The sequence below is a fragment of the Scomber japonicus genome, chromosome 22 (genome assembly GCF_027409825.1).
Source record: "Scomber japonicus isolate fScoJap1 chromosome 22, fScoJap1.pri, whole genome shotgun sequence".
Taxonomy (NCBI): domain Eukaryota; kingdom Metazoa; phylum Chordata; class Actinopteri; order Scombriformes; family Scombridae; genus Scomber; species Scomber japonicus.
Genome location: NC_070599.1, coordinates 19,810,159 through 19,824,385, shown reverse-complemented (window position 1 = coordinate 19,824,385; position 14,227 = coordinate 19,810,159). Strand labels below are relative to the sequence as shown.

The following is a 14,227-nucleotide window of genomic DNA, read 5'->3' as shown; positions in this document are numbered from 1 at the left end:
AATACCAACCAAATAATGTAACACATAAATATAACACAAACAGCTTTTGAGTACAAACACTGAATTTATTACAATATATGAATCATAGTAAACTTTATTTTTCACTTATTACAATCAGGTTCCCTTACTGCTTATTTCCACTTAAGCACCTTCAAAGTTAAAGGATCATTCTGGTGATTTCCTATATTATTACTGTTATTGTCAACAAATCCTGTGAGAAGACTAGTATTGTCTGTTTTTAAACTTAAACTGAGCTTGAACTGTCAACTGTAGTTCATTATATATTATTACCATTCTGCTGCCTTAAACACCCATTACTGTATAATACTGAATGTGTGTTTATCTGCCACTCATAGTCTAATAGTCCCCAACAAATGCACTGTTTACTTCTCTTCAAGATACTTTTGCTAAAAGAGTGCCGAGCTGAATCAGGAAATCCAAACCCTTTCTTAAAAATGACTAGGGCTGTCAAACGATTAATTTTTTTAATCGAGATTAATTGCAGAATTTCTGTAGTTAATCGCAATTAATCCCGTTTTGAATTGCATGTTTAAAATCCTGTTATTTTACATTTCAAGGCAGTTTTAAGCCCATAATGTAAAGCATTTCTTACCAGAGTGTCTTAACTGGGAATCAATCACGGCTCTGCTGCGACTCCCACACTCCAAAATGGTCCTTTGGTGGAGCTGAGGCTGGCTTGGCTGCACCTGGGTGTTTAGCGTGGAGGTGCTAACTCAAACTCCACGTACTCCGGTGGTAGTTAAACTCCGTTTGACACAGGTTGCATTTTACTTTTGACTTGTCAACTGAACCGTCTGGAAGTTTTTTAAAGTTAAACAAGCCGTTCAAAAGTCCAGTAGCTCTCTTACTTTCCATCAGCGCGGTAGGTTTACTGCAGGAGGCCACTTCAAAGCATAGCGCTACAGCTAGAGGAGCCGTCTACGGGGGAGTAGAAGGGACAAAAAGGCTTGCAACATTAAAATGTGATTAAAATAAATTAACTCGTTGTGGATTGCATTAATCTAATCACGATTAACGCGTTAACACTGACAGCCCTAAAAATGACACTTTATATTTTTGACCTGTCTTTAAAATCTTCAATAAGAACTTATGTCCTTCAGGTTGAGAACCACAGAGAGGAAGTATTAAGAGTCAGACGTTGCTTTTCGTCTTCTCACAAGATTTGTTGACAATAAGCGACCTATAGAATAAAACCACACAACTTTTTCTTTCAAATTAAGCATTTTTACAAAGTGCAAAACATCACTTATAATATAATATTCCACATATTTTTGTTCCTTCATTGAAGCTACATCACGCGTTAACTGAACGAAGTATTCAGATGCAAGAAGCTATTGAAAAGTATTGCTCATCAGTTTATGCACATTCCTGCTATAAAAGAAATTAATGTCTTGTTGGATATTTTAACCCTCCTGTCGTCCTCCCGGGTCAAATTGACCCCATTTTTTTTGACTGTTCCTTCTTTCCTTCCTTCCCTCTTTATTTGCTCCCTCCTCCTTTCATCCTCCTTTCCTTCCTCCCTCCCTCCTTACTCCTTTCTGTCTTTCTTTCCTTCCTTCCTTCCTTCCTTCCTCTTTTCATCCTTACTCCTTTCTTTCCTTCCTTCCTTCCTTCCTTTCTTTCCTCCTTTCCTCCCTCCCTCCCTCCTTCCTCCTTTTCTTTCTCCCTTCCTTATGTCCTAAATTCCTTCCTCTTTTCATCCTTACTCCTTCCTTCCTTCCTTCCTTCTTTCCTCCCTTCCTTCCTTCCTCTCTTCCTTCTTCCTTCCTTCTGTCCTTCCTTGACCTGAGGACAACAGGAGGGTTAAGAAAATGAACTGAACATTTCTTGGCACATCACGATGTGAGTTTGTAATAACAGACCAACGGTACTTGTATTAATATACACAGTATATTTTGATTTGAAATTAGATTTGTCAGTGCAGATGAAAATGACCACATTGGATCATAACAACACTTTTAAGTTATTCTTGTAGTCTGTTTAACCTCCATAAAACAGGAGGAGACTCCAGGATTAGGAATATCCTTTAAGTGTTGCTGTGTTTAATTAACTGATTTTCAAATAGAGAGTGCATCTGGCATTAACCCTCCTGTTGTCCACAGGTCAAGGAAGGACAGGAGGAAGGGAGAAGGAAGGAAGGAAGGAAGGAAGGAAGGAAATAAGGAAGGAAGGAGGGATGGAGGAACATAGGAAGGGAGGAAGGAGAGAAGGAAGGAAGGAATGAGGAAAGAAGATAGAAAGGAAGGAAGGAAAGGAGTAAGGAGGAAGGGAGGAAGGAGAGAAGGAAGGACGGAATGAGGAAGGAAGGAAAGGAGTAAAGTGGGAGGGAGGAAAAGAGGAAGGAAGTAAGGAGAGAAGGAAGGGTGGAAGGAAATTAGGAAGGAATGAAGGAAGGAATGAGGAGGGAGCAAAGAAAGAGGGAAAGAGGGGAAGAATGACAGAAAAATTAAAGAAAGAGGAAGGAAAGAAGGAACAGACAAAAGAGAGACAGGGTCAATTTGACCTGGGAGGACAACAGGAGGGTTAATAGGCCTAAACCATAATAATACATATGTGAGAATAGTCTTGATTATATTTTAAGGGTTCTTGTTTTTTAAGGCGGATTCTGGCACGCGGTGCTGCACTGGCACTGTGACTGTTGATACTTGTTGGCCACAGTTGGTGTAAAAGCAAAAACCATATGACCAGACTTGGCTCATATTTATACTGCTGACAGGGCAAAAAGTGAGGTGTGAGTTTTTCCATTTTAATTTTCAAGTAAAAAGAAGCGGAAATAAATAAGGATTGTAAAAATAAAATCCAAAGCACAATTATTAACCCTCCTGTCGTTCCTCTCGGGTCCAATTGACCCCGTCTCTTTTGACTCTTCCTTCCTTCCTTCCTTCCTTCCTTCCTTCCTCTTTCTTTAATTTTTCCTTCGTTCCTCCCTCCTTACTCCTTTCCTTCCTTCCTACCTCCCTCCTTACTCCTTTCCTTCCCTCCTACCTCCCTCCTTACTCCTTTCCTTCCTTTCTTCCTTCCTCCCTCCCTCATTACTCCTTTCCTTTCTTCCTTCTTTCCTTCCTCCCTCCCTCCTTACTCCTTTCCTTCCTTCCTTCCTTCCTTCCTTCCTTCTGTCCTTACTTCCTTGACCTTGACTTGACAAAAGGAGGGTTAAAAGCTCGCCGTACAGCAAACAATATGAATCTGAATCCAGATTTAAACATTAAAATGCATTGAAAAAAAAAAAAAAGTAAAATATAGCTATACGCTTTCACACCTGGAGCTTCTTTTACAAGACTATGACCTTCCTGTCGTGTAAATAAAGGTTCAACCAAACTCAGAGAACTGTAGAAGAGTTGAAAAGCTTCACATGAACTCAGCCGGCTCCTCCTGTGTTCTGTCTGCCTCGTGTCGGCGAAAGGTTAACGCTAGATGGCGCTGTTGGGTGCCGTCTCCTCTCTAAGGACTCAGCGGCATAGTCGTTGATGAACATGGTGTTGTTGTTGCCTTGCTGAAATCCGACTACGTTGCTGAGATTTATGCAGAGTCCACGAGTAGAGGGACTATGGCACGAGAAGGTGTCGGGGCTGGAAAACTGACGCTGTGGATACAAAACATAAAGACAGAAATATTACAGCAATATAGTATTTGTAATAAGTGCACTTTCATGAAGTTTGAGGATGCAAAAGAAGGCTGAGATATATTTATTTTAGTCCCTGGTTTCACTTCCTATTATGCAACTCAACATCTCTTCATTACACCATAAATTCCTGGTAAACGCCATCATTGTTCAACATTAAAACCCTAAATTGTAACACAAGTTTTCCCATAAGTTAACTTTTTAAGCCCAGGGGCTGAGATACAGTATATTTAAGGGGGCTGAGATACAGTATATTTAAAGGGGGTTGAGATACAGTATATTTAAGGGGGCTGAGATACAGTATATTTAAGGGGGTTGAAATACAGTATATTTAAGGGGGCTGAGATACAGTATATTTAAGGGAGCTGAGATACAGTATATTTAAGGGGGCTGAGATACAGTATATTTAAGGGGGCTGAGATACAGTATATTTAAGGGAGCTGAGATGAGATTATGCAACTTAACATCTCGTTGTTCAACATTAAAACCCTAAATTGTAATTGTAATCTGGTAAAGGTAACTTTCTAAGCCCAGGCCGAGATAACCCTGATGTCGTCACTATCACATCATTAAAGATATTTTCTCAGACTTAAAAATCAAAGTAGTCCAGAGCCACAAAATACATATTATACAGTACAATGGTTTTCACAGGCTGAATGGTACAGTAGACCCGGTGATAAGTAAAACAATGTATGTGCAGTGTGTTGTGCAATATAACAGTGAGGAAAATATAGAAAATTGCCAGTTGTATCCTTTAATATACAAACACCAGGTGATGGACAGTCACATTTTGGAATATTTTCTAAGTAGTGTATTGTATGTGTGTATGACATAGATCATGTGAGTATATTTCAGTGTGTGTGATCGTTAAGGTTTGCCTAATTGTATCTCTATCACACACAAAATGCAGTCTCATGATTGCATCAAAGTCAATAGATTCAACCTGAGTACGAATAAGAGGTAGATGTCATTAAAAAAAGTGGAAGTACATCCCATATTTATAATGGTGTGTAGTCGGAAAAGGTGGGATTTTCAGTCTGTAACACCAGTCTGACTTCACAGGAGAGATTTTTGATGTTTGAAGTGCTCAGGTAGCCTGTTGTACTTCAATTAATTCCTTGAAGGTGTTTTTTTATTATTGTTTTTGTTTAGTTTTTTTAAACAATAGATATGCCATTGTTGAACAAAACTGTCATTTAAAAACCAACCTGAAACTGAGCCGGCTGAGAAATGTGTGCTGGTCTTCCTTGAGGTGACCTCCCATTCGGAGGTTTCGGAGGAGTCGGAGGATTCGGAGGAGTCGGAGGATTCGGAGGAGTCGGAAAATTCAGAGGAGTCGGAGGAGACGAATGAATGGGATGAACAGTGGAAGGCTTCACTTTATAACTTGATGGTGTGCGCTCAGTCTGGTCAATATGACACATACTTGTAGGTCGGGTTGAAGGCAGATCTGAAAGAGAAAACATTTATCTGAAAACATCAAGCCACAATGGGCAATTTGTTTGTCTGACTTGTGACCTAAAGTAAAACTTTCCCTCCTACTTAAGTGGTTTCTATGAGTCTCCAAGACCAACTTCCTTTTTACCTTTGACTCGTGTTTTGTCTCTGTAATTTGCATCCAAACCGCTGGCAATTTCCTGCAACAAAAGGAAGTAAAAGTTCTGTATGACGTTTTGGTTTCCTGGGCTATATAGTAAGGAGCTTAAAATATGTCACTCATTTGTATTGCACATATATAAATCTTGTCCATCCAGCCTTGAATGCTCACTTTAATGTTTAAAAGTAACACAGAGATAAACTAACTAGATACTGGCTGTTTTCTAAAATGAGATAGAAAGGCACTTCAAGACATTTAAAATAGTCTTTTTGAGGTTCTTATGCAGGTTCTCATGTTTCCAAGTCAGAGAGAAAAGGTAACTGGAGGTGTGTAGTGTTGAAAATCTTCCACCACCTATCCCAGTTTCATTATTCAGCATTTAAAGAAACCTCTATAATCTATAATTTGCTAGAGTCAATATGTCAAACACACAGAAAAAACTTCAGCCAATGGTTGAACACAAATACTCAAATCATAGCCCAAAGATGTCCGACTGTCATCTTGCTGGATGAGGGCTCTAACATTAAGTTTAAAATGCTTGGACAGCTCTGTAAGTAGTTTAAAAATGATGAGACAGTCCACCTGCTTTCTGTGTTCAGAGATAGTTGTTCCAGTTTGACAGAGACATGCCCATCCATTTTTTTTAAAACCATCTGTCTTCGGGGAAACACCGACACAAACCCCGATCCAACCTATACACAGTTCACTGAGGTTGCTACATGTGCCGTATATTCTACACTCTTTCCTGTGAAAATTCCCCTGGTGCAGCAGGAAGTGATGCATGTAATATTTCCCCACCGCAGCAAAAAAAACAAACAAAAAAAACAACGTGCAGTGCAGAAACACCAGAGCATTGACCAATTTGTGCCACAAAAATAAGCATCAGTCACAAACCACATAGTGACTTAATCCATGCTCATCTTAACTAGACTAGATCTGATCCATTTTCTAAGGCTAATTCAAACATATCCTGAGTGTTAAAGACAAGTAAACTAGATCAGAATCTCTTTAGGTTGCAGTGACAGCCTGAAATGTTTTAATCTCACCTGAACTGGTGGGCGTCCTGTTGGTACGCTATCACAAAGGTTTAAACCTTGAAATCCGGCGTTCACTGCTAAAAAAAAAAAAAGAAAGTATAGTAAGTAAATAATGTGAAATGTTTGAATTGGTGGTCTAAAATGACAGTTCTGTCATTCTGTATAGGCTAAACTAGCTCAACTAGCTCCTGTTGATCAAGTTGAAAGGGTAAATGCAGAATGGATTGGTCGGAGGTACAAAACTTTCTCGAGTGTGGTTAGGGTTAGGGTTAAGGTTAAGGTTATGGCTAAGGTTAAGGCTAAGGTTATGGCTAAGGTTAGGATTAGGGTTAGGGTTAAGGCTAAGGTTATGGTCAGGGTTAAAGTTATGTGCAAAATGAAGAACACAACATGTACAATTCTCAAGAGAGTTGCTTAAATTGTGCTTCCGGCTGATCCAGTCTAGTACCAGCCAATTGAAAACTGCAGAAACTCTAGTTAGATAACATTTTACTTCTTTACTACTACTTTACTTTTATGCATTTTATTAAATATTTCAAACTAGCACCACACAACTCCAAACAAAATCTGCATTTTGGGAAATATGCTCAATTGCTTTCAATGTTTGTATGGTTAATATGAAGCTACAGGCAGCAGCCACTAGCTTGTTAGCATAGCATAGCAGAGAGGAAACAGCTAGCCTGACTCATGTACAAAGACAAGATACAGCATGTTAATTAGTGACACTTTTTTTGCTAACTTTGGACTTTGACAGGTTATTTTTTTCTATTTCTATATTCTTTATTTATGCTTTGTAAAGTTAAGCTAATGGACCTGCTGGCCGTAGCTTCATATTTACCTTACACACATGAGATTGGCATTTATTTTCTCATCCCTCTGCAAGAAAGTGAGCTAATTTCCCAAAATGTCTTTATCAAATACTAAAACAAATATTGTCATCTTCAAAAGTGAAGGAATAAATAAATATTTAATTTAATGGACCTGAAGTCTGAGAGTTATCAAATCTTTGAGTCTCGTCTGTTCTTCTGTCTTGTTCCCTTTGGTCCTAGAAAGAGGAAGAGAAAGAGCAAGTCAGGTAGTGACGCAAGTCTACATGGAAAAAATACATATTTATTTGCTGCGTCATGCTAAAATTTTAACAGCATTGCAGCATGACTGTGTTTGAAAATAGTCACTACTCACCAGTTTTTTCAGCACTTGATGGACTGAATCAATAATTGCATGTTTGTGCATCTTAAACAGTTCTTCTGACACCGTTGTACACTCTGTGAAAAGAGTGAATACGTAACATCAGAGCCAGGCACTACAATCTACTAAAAAGTGTAATCAGAGATTCAAATAGTGACAGCTAGTGAAACAAAATGGCACTTAAGTCTGAATATCATGCTATGTTTTTGCCACTGAAATTTCAATGAGCAATCACTGACAATGGTAACACACTGATATTTTTTACTACGTTTGAAATCTTGGTAATTAGCACCTAACACAAAGTATAGCTGGGGCTGATGTCATTAGTTTTGCAGGTATTTCATCATAAACCAAAGTACTGGTCAACAAAGTTTTGACGATGGTGCTGGATTTTAGCAAATGAAGCCAGAATGCCACCTGAATACATATTGCACAAGCACTATGGGCCCAATGTGCCCATAGTGCAGAGATTCAGCAGAGATTTCAGCAGAGATTTCCCCCAGCCGAGACCCTCCATCAAACCTAACTGGGATAAAACCATTCAATCACGCAGAGCTACATGAGCTGTTGCTGGGGGTTTGCATGAATGTCTGTACCAATCCATCCCATAGTTGTGGAGACATTTCACAATAAAAAAGTCTGGGGAACACCAAAATAAGTAGAATTCATCCTGTGGAAAATATCAACTTCAAACTGTTGTGATAATCCATCTAATAGCTTTGGTGGACCATCAGACCGACACTACCAGAACATCACCATATTTTTTCTCTAGTTCACGGATAATAAGGGAGTTTTCTTACCACGGGAGGTCGGCCTTTGTGCAGGTCTTTGCTCCCAGCATTTCACCATGAGGTCCATCAGTCCTGTCAGCCCTGTTGACTGATCTCTGATCTCATCCAGCGAAGGTCTGTCTCCCTGCGGGATGCGAAACCGCACAATGCTGGACATTGCATCTACAATACAAGAAGGAAGGAGTGTCAGAGTGGCCTTTTGTCCTCTTCAAAATGAACACACAAATAACGGAATATGAGCATCTTAACTTAAAGCCAAATTTAAAGCACTAATCAATATTTTAACAAGAATTTGAATGGCTATGTGAAAGAGACTGAGAAACTGTAATTAAAAAGCTGTAATTCACTTCAGCTTTACAGATTTTTTTAGCATTTTAAAGCTCATTGTTTTGGTTTTCAACAAGTAAGAGGCTGCTATTTTCAGTAAAAATAAATAAAAAAGAGCCATCGGGTGGTCAGAAATATACTTCAGATGAATTATTAAGTTTGCTCTGTTGTGTTCTGGAGGTCTAAATAAACAAACTGTTTGCCATATCGACTTTACAATGTGATAATATTTCAATGTTGTGTTTAAACCTTGTACTGCATGTCCAAATTTGACCACTTAATTAATTAATGCAGTTTTAAATTCAGTTTGTGTAGAATGTGAAACTGCTGACATTGGTGCCTTCAGTATTAGTCAGTACAGTACCAAAAACACTCCACTACTTTCCTACCCAGAGTGATTTTAAGTTCAAAAGGACCACATTTATTGTACTTGGGTTATTCCCCATCCAGTTAAGATGAGAAATTCATCAAGTCATTCCTTGTCCAAATACAAAGAAAATACACATACGTCACAGTCCAAAACCAACAAACACCATGGCGGATGTGGCCACACATGTATATCAATAAACATCCAAATATGTAAATCCTGCCATCCTTATGCCATTTGTCATCAGGCAAAAATAAGAAGGAAAAGAAGGAGAAGGAAATCAAAGAGAATGAAATCAGATGTGTCGAGCAAGTAGATAATGAGTGATTAAAGGCAGTGTGAAATAGAAGAAACGGGACAAAAAGATAATAATAATCGCCTTACTTGGATATGGTTGTTTCCCTGTGACAAGGGACCACAGGAGTATACCATAGCTGAAAGAGAGATCGAGAGAGTTACATTTCAAGACCACAAATTGTATCATGGTCAGTTGTGGTCTCTATAAATTGGCCCATGACTGGTGCGAGGAAATCAGCACCATGATGTTTGACTTGCAGAGAGAGTTGTTGAGCATTTGGGTGCAGTCTGTCCAAGGAGGAAGTCACCTGAGTTCCTGAAAGTGCGATCAACTGCAGTTAATGCGGTGCCAATTTACACTAAACTATCTTCCCTCACCTGTGAAACGACTCTGCTGCTGTTATTTTCACTTCCTACCAAACGAAACGACACCTGTGTTTAGCAATAAAAAACCTGCTGTGCTCTAGTAAATCTCAATTGCCCTGCAGCTAAGAGGAGGGGCAGGTAGAATAAGAGTTTCTTCTTCCTGCTCCTTTTCAGTCAAGGAGTATGATTCAGATGATAGTTGTGTGTGTGTGTGGGGGGGGGGGGGGGGGCGGGGGGGGGGGGTTCGTTGTTGTTTGTTTGTTTGTATGATTTGAAAATTGCCATGATCGGAACAAACAAACAAATAAATATTCATTATTAATTAATGTGATTCATTAATCATTGAACATTGTAAAATCTTGTCTGAACAATAGGCAAACACTCAGTTTACTCTCATGTTTAACATAGAAAAGCTTCAAATCTTCAATTTGAGAAGGTGCAACCAGCAAATGTTTGGAATTTTGCTTTATAAACGACTAAACGATTATCAATATAGATGTTGATGAGTTTTTTGTTGATCGACTAATCAATCAGTCAACTAATGCTGAGATATAGTGCCCTAAAATATTGCTGTGTCTTGTCAAATCTTGTCAAAATCGGGTTGAATTCATGTAGTTTCGATCCCAGCATAAACATTGTGGCTCTAAATTTCAGTGTGATGTTCATTACTGAAGTTGCAAAGCTGATGAATGAAACTCGAAAGTTTATTTGGCAAAACGATTATCATGTCTCTATGTCTCTCGGCTGGCCCGGGAACGCTGGACGAAGTGGCTGGGGAGAGGGGAATCTGGGCTTCCCTGCTTAGGCTGCTGCCCCCATGACCCGACCCCGGAAGAGGAAGAGGACGGTAACGATTATCAATTGCATTAAAATGACCGTATCAGTACAGCTCTATAAAGCCCGCCAAACTGAAATGCATGTCAATGAATGTTTGTTATATGATAAATAACACATTGTCGTGCTGGATCACTGCTCTTGTACCTGTAGATATCAGAGGCCCGTGTAGGACTGTACGAGACACCAAACGCCTCCGGTGGCATGTAGCTGATTGTTCCCCCTTCCTCTTCGGTGTTCCTCTTGGACATCCGTTTGATGCTGTGGTAAAATCTGGCAAGGCCAAAATCTGTAAGCTGTAGAGAAAGAAGAGAGATGGAGGAGGGTAATGGTAGTAGCTTTGTGGCTTACAATATCTGGTTGTTCTCTCACTTTGGTTGATTGCTTATTTACTGTAAGTTTGGGAGGAGAGCTGGATCTCATAAATAAGTCTTCATATTGGTAACTACAAGCAAATTATCTCTCTAGTACACTGTAGTTGTTTATGGGGAAAAAAGAGAAGAAATTGTTCACCAAAAAGGTTGAACTGAAACTGAAGCATTCAGACAAATTCAGAGGAAATGCTTTTATTTGCATTTGTAAAATATGAACGTATGATGTGAACTTCTTTAGACTTATTTTAGAGTGATTATGAAGCAAAAATTACAAATATTCTGTTTTAGCCTCTCAAATGTGAAGATTTGCTGTCTCATGTGATAGCGATCAATGTATATTTGGGATTTGGACACACCAAACAAGACATCTGACATCTTTGGGCTGCACATTTTTAACTATATTCTGAGATGTTTATAGATGTTTATAGTTTTGTCTTACATGATTCTCAGCCTCCATTCAGTATCAATAGAGAATAAAAGCATGCAGAGTGCAAACTGATAACAATATGAAGTATGCATAACTGAATGAGGCCTGGCCTTCCCTTAAAGCCTGGGACCCACCTTGGCATTCAGATAGGAGTCTAGCAGCACGTTGCTGGGCTTCAGATCCAGGTGGAGCAGGGCAGGGGAGAGACTGTGAAGGAAGTTTATACCCAGAGCCACCTGGTGGGCCAGCCTGAAGACCAGCGGCCAGGGTGGGGCTCCGTGTAAGGTGTCCTGTAAAGAATATAAGATATAGTTATAGATCTACAAATAGTGACCAGTGATGTGTAGTGAGACACACACACTCTCTCTACTGTGTATAGAAAGATGTATTTATGTATAGAAAATATACATAAACATGGCTAAGGATCTACATCCATAGTCATAATGACAAAGCTGACATATCATGCACATGTCCAGGTCTATATTAATCTCTGCATGATTCAAAGTTAAGAAAACTCCTTATTTATCTTATACTGGCTCTTTATGCAGCCCCTCAGTTCAGCCTCTGTCTGAAACAGGCCGTTTTAGCTCCTGTCACTTTACAGCCCCCCTCCCAATGAGCCCACTGTGTTTTGATTGGTTAGCCCCTCAGGAGACATTTGATGGCCCTGAAGGCCACATAAAAAACAATGATAGTCGGATTATACTTCTTTCTCTTGTTCTTTATGTGAAATGGAAGCTTCTGAAATATATCCATAGATGTAAGATCTGAAATATGTAAGTGGACAACGTGAACATTATGAGGAGGAAGCAGCAGTAACTTTGCAAAGCAGGTTAACTTTTTTGGGACTTGACGTCTAAAATATGTAAATGATAGAAATGATATCCCTGAGCTAGAGGAAGTATCATCAGGGTATCAACAAAATCATTAGGGTACATTGTCTGAGAACTGTGTATACGTTTCCCATGCAAAACTTTGTGCCGATCATTGAAGTACATGTTGAGTTATTTTAATAGATAAGAGAGGATGATACACATTAATACACGTTGAACTTAAAAGTTGGCAGGGAGGTTTATTAGGTATTGTGGCAGTTCCAAAGACTCGAACCGAATGAGGGCTTGAGTTTATGATAGCTTGTTGCGCATATAACTGCACTCAACCAAAATGTGTGCGTAACGTGTTCAGAACTGTCAGCGTGTCACTGGTCGCCAAACACATTCAATACTGAATAAGTCAAAGAAAACTCAGACTTCACACAGCCAGCGGGCCAGATGACGTTTCATCAGAGGCTTTACCTGAGAATCTTTCAGCACTGTGAATTGCATAACGATTTTGCACTAATCTGCAAGTTATTATGGTGGGATTGTTTATAATAAAGCAGAACTTATAGATGAACCCTGATCTCCACCAGAGCTGTCCAAAAATGTTTATTTTTAAGTAGCTGAAGGGAAGCTTATAAGGCCTAGTTTCAGGAGCAGGACGACACCACAACTGCCCACCTCCGGCCACTCCTATAAATATTAGCTGGATTTCTCCTCCCCTTCTGCTCTCGTATTCTGTCAAGTTATATGACTTTGTGGTACTTGATACAAACTACATTTTCTAACTTGTAGTTCAACCCTCACAACCCTGTATGTAGGTTACCTGTAGGGACGCCAGTGTTCCTCTCTCCATGAACTCCATGACCAGACCGAGGTGTGTTGATGGTCCAGAGGTCGGCAGTCGACCCTTGAAGACCCCAAGGACTTGAATGACATATGGGCTGCTTCCTTGACGCATCATTTCAACCTCTCGCAGCAAAGATGAGCTGGTCCTGTGTGTTTATTATTTTGCACAATGAGTTATTTACCATTTCTTTTTTATTTACAGTAAATACAAACTCTTAGTAACAACTCACCCGTCATCATAATGAAGCAGTTTAACAGCGACATCGCAGCACCATTGACAATGTCTTGCTTTGTAGATTTGTCCAAACCCTCCGGAGCCGATAACGACCCAACCCTCCAGGCTGGAGTCGGCAATCAGCGCGGGAGCTACAGAAGTTGTGAGTGCCATATTCACTACAGGAGGGAATTATTCAGGGTGTTATGGTCATAGTAGGTTTCTTATAATCATTCCAACAGATACAGAACTTAGCCCACATACTGTTTAGGGTCAAATTTGACCCATTGTCAAAATTTGAGATATGTAAAATCACGCTATACACATTTCTCCTAGGTGGGCTTTTCCTGATGTGACCCCAAATATACAAAAAGAGAAATACAATGTTTTTTTGTGCAGCGGATATCCATTTTTGTATATGCAAATGTCCAAGTTGGACCTGTATTCGTCAAGGAATTCAAAAATCATCATTCAAACATGTTTCTTGAATTCTTCGTATTCTATTAATTGCTCTCCTGGACTACAATATAGTGTCTTTTTAGTCTTTTTTTCTCTCTCTCTGACAGCTTCATTAAGGATTAATAAACTATTTATTAATGACTGATGGGGAATTTATGATTTTGAATTGTATGTAAGGGTTAAACCCTCTGAGGCAAATTTGTGATTTGTCATATTGATCTATACAAATAGAAATGGACTTGGCTATGCTGTATAGCACTGTTGAAAGTGACCAAATTCTGGTGCTATAAGATCTAAAACAACACGTTAAATCACTTAATGTTTGGGAATAAAACACTGACTGTAAATGACAAAAATTAAAGTATAAGACAGTTAATAGCAGCAAGTCATGATAAACAACACTGAGTAGATTTAACTCTGTGGAAAATGTATAATAGGAAGTAATGATATCTTTTAGTTACTGAAAGTGAGAGCTATAGGCTAACTGTTAACACAGCAGAGGCCATAAGGACATAAGAAAGAGCACTTTTCACAAGTGGTGTTGGTTTTTTAAACACAAGCTGTACAAATATCATCCTGCATTTCTTTTTTTTAACAAATCCTGTCTTTACCTCATCTCTTCAAAGTGTCATTTTGTAT

The 14,227-nt window shown here is 39.2% G+C and overlaps 1 protein-coding gene across 1 annotated transcript; it reads right to left on the bottom strand.

The window, feature by feature from the left end:
• Positions 1-3,379: 3,379 nt before the first annotated feature.
• On the bottom strand, positions 3,380-13,303 carry ripk3 (receptor-interacting serine-threonine kinase 3). The gene is made up of 12 exons (XM_053343141.1): positions 13,146-13,303; positions 12,893-13,061; positions 11,383-11,538; positions 10,595-10,743; positions 9,335-9,384; positions 8,266-8,418; positions 7,460-7,542; positions 7,259-7,322; positions 6,287-6,354; positions 5,229-5,280; positions 4,852-5,093; positions 3,380-3,604 (listed from the first exon to the last, which is right to left on the bottom strand). The coding sequence occupies exons 1-12, from the start codon at positions 13,301-13,303 to the stop codon at positions 3,380-3,382; spliced, it is 1,569 nt and encodes a 522-aa protein (XP_053199116.1).
• Positions 13,304-14,227: the final 924 nt, after the last annotated feature.

Excerpts from the sequence above, each read along its gene's own strand:
- ripk3 (XM_053343141.1), bottom strand. The coding sequence starts at position 13,303 with ATGGCACTCACAACTTCTGTAGCTCCCGCGCTGATTGCCGACTCCAGC. Across the intron at positions 13,062-13,145 it reads CTGCTTCATTATGATGACGG|GACCAGCTCATCTTTGCTGC; the intron begins GTGAGTTGTTAC and ends ATAAACACACAG. Across the intron at positions 3,605-4,851 it reads CTCAGCCGGCTCAGTTTCAG|CGTCAGTTTTCCAGCCCCGA; the intron begins GTTGGTTTTTAA and ends TTGTATCCACAG.